The sequence below is a fragment of the Channa argus genome, chromosome 1 (assembly GCF_033026475.1).
Source record: "Channa argus isolate prfri chromosome 1, Channa argus male v1.0, whole genome shotgun sequence".
Lineage (NCBI taxonomy): Eukaryota > Metazoa > Chordata > Actinopteri > Anabantiformes > Channidae > Channa > Channa argus.
In genome coordinates this window covers 28190490-28197764 of record NC_090197.1, presented here as the reverse complement: position 1 = coordinate 28197764, position 7275 = coordinate 28190490, and the positions used below count along the sequence as shown (strand labels likewise).

The 7275-nt window shown below is 38.3% G+C and overlaps 1 protein-coding gene across 2 annotated transcripts; it reads left to right on the top strand.

The window, feature by feature from the left end:
- Positions 1 to 861: 861 nt before the first annotated feature.
- LOC137131016 (G-protein coupled receptor 4-like) lies at positions 862 to 6248 on the top strand. 2 transcript variants are annotated; one of them, XM_067511782.1, is made up of 5 exons: positions 862 to 942; positions 1177 to 1301; positions 1768 to 1932; positions 4247 to 4431; positions 4525 to 6248. In XM_067511782.1, exons 3-5 carry the CDS (start codon positions 1783 to 1785, stop codon positions 5060 to 5062), a joined length of 873 nt encoding a protein of 290 aa, XP_067367883.1. In that variant the 5' UTR covers positions 862 to 942; positions 1177 to 1301; positions 1768 to 1782; the 3' UTR covers positions 5063 to 6248. The 2 variants fall into 2 exon arrangements, with proteins under 2 accessions (XP_067367883.1, XP_067367874.1); XM_067511773.1 differs by having other exon boundaries at positions 863 to 942; positions 1182 to 1301.
- The last annotated feature ends 1027 nt before the right edge of the window (positions 6249 to 7275 follow it).

Below are 7275 nucleotides of genomic sequence, written 5' to 3'. Positions count from 1 at the left end.
TATTCCACATTTTATACAACAAGCTTTTCAATTAAAACTTTGACACCAACAGCAGACATTGAAAAATTGTGACGTAAAAAGATTTGTGTTTATACAAAAACAGTTGCTACCTGCTAGTTATTAGTTACCAATTTTTTCCTTAGGTTTTTCCATTTTTTAGGCCTGTTGTTGCGTAGGTTTGCCATGAAGGCAAACTTCTTTTATGAATTTCCTATGACAACAATTACGACAAAAGTTAAAGGGATAAAACATAGGGGAGGCCTGGTGGATCAGTGGTAGAGCATTGGGTAGGGATGCAGAAGGCAGCGCGTTTGAATCCCACTCCACCAAGTGTAGCCCCACCCAGCCACCTACAGGCCACTTTGGTGCTGGTCCTGAGCCCAGATAAAAATTGGGTGGAATGCGGAAGGAAGGACATCCACTGTAAAACCTCATGCCAAATCAATGTACGTAACATGTTCTACTGTGGTGACTCCTGAAGAGACAAGCTGATTTGTTAAAAGAATAAAGCATAAAGTGTTATTTTTAATAGTATAAACTCCACAATGATCAGAGTGACTCATTTCCAAAAAGCACTTCTGCTTTTTTGAGAAAACTGTTCATTTTTAGCTTCTAACTTAATAAGCTCATTTCCTGAGGAGTCACTAAAACCTTTTAAAACTGTTTATTTTTTCAAAACAGACTTGCAATCGACCTTCTCTGGGAAACGGATTCATTTTATTGCTGGTTTTCATAAATAAATGGCTGGTGATTCCGGTTGGTGGTTCCGTTTTTTTTTTACTGAGTTTCAGTTGAACTCTCCATTGCTCAATCTTCAGTGGAAGTAAATATGAAATGTACTTCCCTCTAGTAGTTTCCACATTAAAGCAGACTGTGTAAAGAAAAGTAGTAGACTCTAGCAAATGAAGCAGAGTCTCTGCTCCTCTATCCTTTGAAGATAAGGTTTGTTTTGCATTATTTATATTCTATGGATGATCTAATACATAAAAAATTCTAAATGTATTGACAAATGAGGAAAAGGAATATGAATAGCTTGGGATTGTGCTACTACACTACAGTCCAACCTGTAAATGTTAGTTTATTTTGTCTACAAACTTTGTCTTAAAGTAAAATATCAGTGTATACAAAAATAGTTTTACATATTCACGTCTAATCATGTTTGCATCGTTCCCTAAGAACAGCAAGTGAAGATCATCAGGAGCCTGCTGCAGGTTGTCATTTCTCATAATTACACTGTTTGGATGAAGATGAGAAAATAATGAAGCCAGTGTATGAACGCTTGCAGTTTGCACCTTTCAAAGGTAAAATTTGTTGATCACTTTATGTGCAGTGATTATTTAAAGGCGTGTGTGTGTACAGTTTCAGACTGTACCTGTGCAGAATATTATAGATAAACAAAAGATGATTCATTTTTCTGTTTTTTCATTGTAAGATTCACAAGAAATTATGACATAAAAGGAACTTTTTTGTATTGTGACACTTTGATTACCGAGAGGTGTCCAGGACTATAGAGTTATGTCACCCACTGCAATTTGAAGCCAATTAATGATTCACTTCAGAATATTTTGTTGAATGAGAAGATGAATCTGTGACTTTCCATAGGGTCAATGTTGATGTTGTTACAGATAGTAAATGTCACAGCCTACAGTTGTTTTTTAATTTCTATGATACAATATTTGTTTTCACCTACATTTATATTTAGTGCAGGTGAAGATGCACCTCACTGAAATATGTGAGATATATTTAAAACCTTTATTTCTGTTATAGGATTCACTGTAGAGAATGGGAGATTACGACTTCAACAGCACCTCACAGAACATTAGTTACAATGGATCGTCATCAACAGGCTTCATTCTAGATGTGGTGATATACGTTATCATTGCAGCTGGATTTCTTTCAGTCCTAATGTCCATCTATGCTGTATTTTCTCTGGTGTGTAAATTATCATTATGTTTAGACTTTAAACCATTGGTATTTAAACTGTGTTACATGGTTTTGCTACACAGTCATTTCTACATGAATGTGAAGCTGCTAAAAGTCAAGCTGATACTTCTAGGTAGAACATATTGTTTCATTTCAAATTTAATGTGCTGAAACATAAAGACTAAAGACAAAGACAATTTCGGGACAGTAAAGAAAATCATCGTATAGTGCGCACATTTAGTTTTTAAAGGTTAACTAGAGCAAGCAAAGAAATATTTGTGTCAGGATATCACGTGATATCAACTCGTCAAGACACCACTGAGATTAGTAAATAAGAAAAAATAATTCTTGAGCAGCTTCTCCCTAATTATGAGTGAGTGTGGACCTTGTGCAAGTGGGTAGGTAGAACATATTGTTTCATTTCAAATTTAATGACGAAGTCTGAAGAGGAAAATACTGTATGTAACTGTTTATATAGTCACAGTCTAAATGCTATATATTGACTGGATGTCTTGTGTCTGTTGTCTACGCTGTATGGAATGGACACTGCACTGACTTTGGGTTAATTTAACAACATCAGTACTGGTTCGGGTACTGGCCTAAAATCTCAGTTTCGCAAATTAACGAAATTTGAAGTGATGGAAATGATCAAAACACTCATTAAACGATCGGAAAGGTGCAGAAAGCAATAATTTCAGCTGTGCCAGAAGTTCCCCTTCCACCATTATGTATTTTCCACAACAAGCTTGTTGCTTAATCACTAACTGCTACGAACACATTAGCTTACATTCACCAAAAGTTATAAAAAGCTGGATGTGCTGCAATTAATGCACTAACTGTACAACCTAAAGTGCCCCAGGTTCTCATGGACACTGAGGACAAGGATCAGTGATAGAGACTGATTTCATGTTCATTCTTCTTTCACCCAGACATCATGGAAACTATGCAGTGACTTTGCTGTTATGATGTGATGACTAAATGCCCACTCAGTTGTAAGTTTATTGGGCTCAAACTAAGTCAGTCTAATCCAACAGTCCTGCAGTTAACTCTCCTAATGTTCAGTTTGTGTTCACACTAAGCAAAATTGATTCCGTTGTGGAGTTTTTTGTGCTGCTGTTGAACTGTAGTGCACACAGGAGATTGTGTTATGCAGCCAGTCCTCGCTGAAAAACACTGATTCATAACATGCAGTTGCAGTCAATTAATCAACCCTAATATCAGATTATACTTTAGCTGGTTTAACCGTTTGTTATGCTCTTGATTCCTCACCTTCCTGCTCTGCAGACAAAGGAAAAGAAACAGGTTAAAGTTGAAAGTGCGATATTTGTCATTAGGCAGGCAAACCACAATGTCAGCATTTAACCGCTGTACCCTACAACAGAGCCAAATAGACTAAAGATTAAAATATAATTGTGACTATGAAGTCCTCTAAAAATCTGCTTATAATATAAACATGAATTTTAAAAGAAGTCAAACTAAACTACACTGTTCACTGTTTAATCCAATGCCTTTGATGCATAGATGGATCAAACACTGATAAAATGAAGCATGAAACATTTCTCATTCAGACAGAGAATAGCTGGCAGCATTTTAATGTTCAACTTTTATGTGACTTAGTATGGAAGCTACTGAGTCAGATTGTTCATTAAGATAGTCCTGATGACCTTTGACCCTGCCACATTCTCCAGCTCCTCCTAGGGGATCCTGAGTTGTTCCCAGAGCAACTGAGAGGAATAATCTCTCCAGCCTGTTCTGGGTTTGCCCTGTGACCTCCTCCCCGTTAGAGTTGCCCAGAGACAGTCCAATGGGAGGTGCCCATGAGGCCTCCTGATAACTCATCTTATTCCTTTCGACACAAAGGAGCATTGGCCCAACTCCCAGCTCCCCTTCAGGTGTCAGAACTCTGAGCTTGTGACCATAGATGAGTGTTGATTTGCTCTGTAGCTCAGTTTTGTCTTTATTAGAGTGATTTAGCACAATGTCTGCATTATTGTTGATGCTTCACCAATCAGGCATTTTTCTAAACTTGTTTCATTTCTACACCACAAACAATGGCTCTTAAACACCTGTATTAAGTTTGCCTGGTCTTTCAGAGGCTGAATTTCCCACAAATTGCATTGCAAACATAATGTTAACTTGTCTTGCATTTCCTAAATTTGCATGGGCAGAGGTGAGAGGTGCACCTTGCATTCCAAAACACGACATGCTGATGAGTCTGTTTGATAAATGGTTGTAACTGGAACTGGGCAAAGCAGAGTCGAGGAGGTGGCTTCATAGCTGGCTGCATGAGTGTTTTTACATTTTTAATAACATTTTTCTGCAGGTGCGAAAACACAATACTGCTCCAATCTACGTCATCAACCTTCTCCTCACTGACCTTATTCAGCTCTGCTGCAGGTGTGTTTGGATGACACACACTGCAAAAATAATCCACAAGACCTTCTCCTATTTATACTTCTTTGGTCTGCTGGCTAGTGTTGGCTTCATGGTGTGCGTCTCCCTGGAAAGGTAGTTATGCATCTATCCTGTGTGGTAGTAGCTGAATCTGTCTTTATTCCCAGTAACTCTGATGCTCCTCCATGTGTCTCTCTTGTATTACAGGTATTTGGTCATCAGATGGCCACTGTGGTACCGCTTCAGACGAACAATCAAGATCTCTCTGATGGTCTGTGTCGTGGTCTGGGCCTTTCCTCTTATCTTTTTCCTCCTTGTCTATTTCTTGGGTGAAACCTATGTTTCACATACCATTTTTGCTGTTTTCCTCCTTCTTCCATTTCCCCTGCTCATTTTCTCACTGGTTGGGACCCTTAAAGCTCTGTCTGCAGCCATCCGTGTCCCTCTTGATGAAAAACGACGAATTGTGGCCATGTTGGTTCTGGTGCTGCTTATTTACACACTGCTGTTCCTGCCCAGCATCATTTGGTTCCTGGCAGAAAACACTAGAGGAAACCTTTCCTTTAAATACCTGACATTAATTACACTTCAGTTCAGTCCTATTGCAGACTCTATTCTGTATGTTTTGCTTAGGAAAGGAGCTGTAGACAAGGTTTTGGCCTCTGTGTGTTGTTGTAGAATGGAAAGTAATGTTATCAGTAGATCAACAGAGTTGGTTAATAGTCAATGTTCTGCAGTTATATAGTACTTTTCTACCTATTGGAACTCAAAGTGCTTTACACTGCTTCTTATTCACACACACAATCACACACACATTCACACACCAATGGGGGAGCTGCTATGCAGCTGGCCAACACTCACCGGGAGCAACTAAGTTGGAGTTCAGTGTCTCACTCAAGGACACTTTGACATGTGACTGGAGGAGCCGGGGATCAAACCAATTGGTTTGGGGGATTGCTGGACAATTGCTCTACCTCCTGCACCACAGTCGCCCCACTTGGATGTTTTTTGGTGTTTAAAGTTCAACCACAGAAGAAAATTAGATGTTATTTTCTTGAGTAACTGAGTTCAGCATCATGCTCCTGTATTTCCAGGGAGGAGTCCTATAAAGAAAATACCTAGTAACGGGGCGGCTGTAGCTCATATGGTAAGGCAGTCATCCACAGGGTCAGTGCTTCAATCCCTTTTCCCGGCTACATGTCCAAGTGTCCTTGGGCAAGAAACTGAACCCCAAGGTAATCCCGGTGGGTCAGGTCAGCCCCTTGGATGGCAGCCATCGCCATCAGTATATGAGTGTGTGTGTGAATGGGAATCAATATTGTAAAATCACTATATAAGTTAATGTTTATTTCAGTAATTTTTAAAATATTACATTTTTACATTTGTAATTTTATTTTGACCTAAGTACAATTTCACCACAGTAATGATACTTCTGCAGTCTTTCCACCTCAGTTTATTACAGTTCAGTACATATTTGCAGAAGGTTTGTAACAGGTCCACAAATAAAAAGAATCTTCCCTTTGCATTTTGCAACACAAACCAAAAAGACAAAAGAAGCCTTCTCATTTATTTAATTTAAACTTTTTCTGCTGTGTACTATGATCTATTACTTACAACTTTCTACAATGTTGTATAGTCTGTCTGAATTGAAAATGTTTATGCATTATATTGTAAAAACAGAAAAACGAAAACTTATGATCATTAAAAGTGACAGTAACATACTGAAGTGTGTTTAATAAGATCTGTGTTTGCCAACAGCCCCATCAAGAAAACTCGTATATAATCTGGAGAAGCCTTTAGATTCATTGTAATTAAGTAAACGCTCAATGTTTGATGGTTTAATTTATTGTAAATATGATAATGAAACACATCTCTTGTGTGTGATCTTGTGTCTGATTAAATGACATTAACACATCACTGTCACTTCTCCAAATCATTTCTTATCCTAGAGTTTAAATGTCTGATCAAACCAGATGATTTTTCCAAAAATACTGTGAATCCTATGACCCCAGTTCAATCAATGTACTTTATACGAGTAAATTTTTGTTTTTAAATTTGTACAGCGCTCAATTGAAAAAAAAAAAAATATATATATCAATTGAAAAAACTGCCATGACCACTTCCTGTTTTGTAAACAGCTGACTATCTTGTCTTCCCTGTCTTGGCCACCTCTGTTCCTTCTCATCAGCTCAAGTGAATTTACCTGCTCCACTATCTATATAACCTGTTCTACTGTCCCTCTCACTACATGAATGTTGGAGGGTTGGATTTTCCATTTTCAATTTTTGTTGGCAGTTTAAACACCCAGTGCGTGACTCACGCCATCTTCCTACCGCATTTCCACCTCCATCTTGGTTCAAATACTCTTCAAAAGCACAAAGATTTACCCACTGTCTCTCTCCTCTGCCAATATAAATCCTGCTTGTTCACCACCCCACCACTCCAGACACTTCTGCCATCACCTACCCTGGATTATTATAAAGCTTGTGGAATGTTTTTCTCTTTTGTCTTATTATGAAGAAACTCCTTGTTACTCAGGACTTGCACGCACAGAGGTTGGCATCCATTATTATTAAAATACCAGTAGACATTGAAAACATGCACTTGCATAACTAATAGTGTGAATGCCAGTCATGACACAAAAGCCACTTCCCTCTGTTCCTTCCTTACCTTATGTCAGACTCTCTCCAGACAGGGTAAAGCATTAAGTGGATAAATGGAGTGTAACTGTTTAGGACTCCAAGGTCGACCCTCAAAATTACTCTATCCCTATCTTTGGCTTTTAAATAAGTCACATGTCCACTGCTTTCAGTTCTGATGTTGTTCCCAGCCTTTTGGTAGCTAACTTTACTTTTAATAATTTACACCTATGGGTATAGTTTAAGACCACAGGGCCAAGAAAATTACGTGTAGAAAATCACACGTATTGATTTGTCTGCTCGTTTCAAAAGGCAAGGT

What these genes read in the sequence shown, in the direction of transcription:
- LOC137131016 (XM_067511782.1), top strand. Translation starts at nt 1,783, where the DNA reads ATGGGAGATTACGACTTCAACAGCACCTCACAGAACATTAGTTACAAT. An exon ending in TCTATGCTGTATTTTCTCTG is followed by an intron (nt 1,933 to 4,246) that starts GTGTGTAAATTA and finishes ATTTTTCTGCAG; the next exon opens with GTGCGAAAACACAATACTGC. An exon ending in GTGTGCGTCTCCCTGGAAAG is followed by an intron (nt 4,432 to 4,524) that starts GTAGTTATGCAT and finishes CTTGTATTACAG; the next exon opens with GTATTTGGTCATCAGATGGC.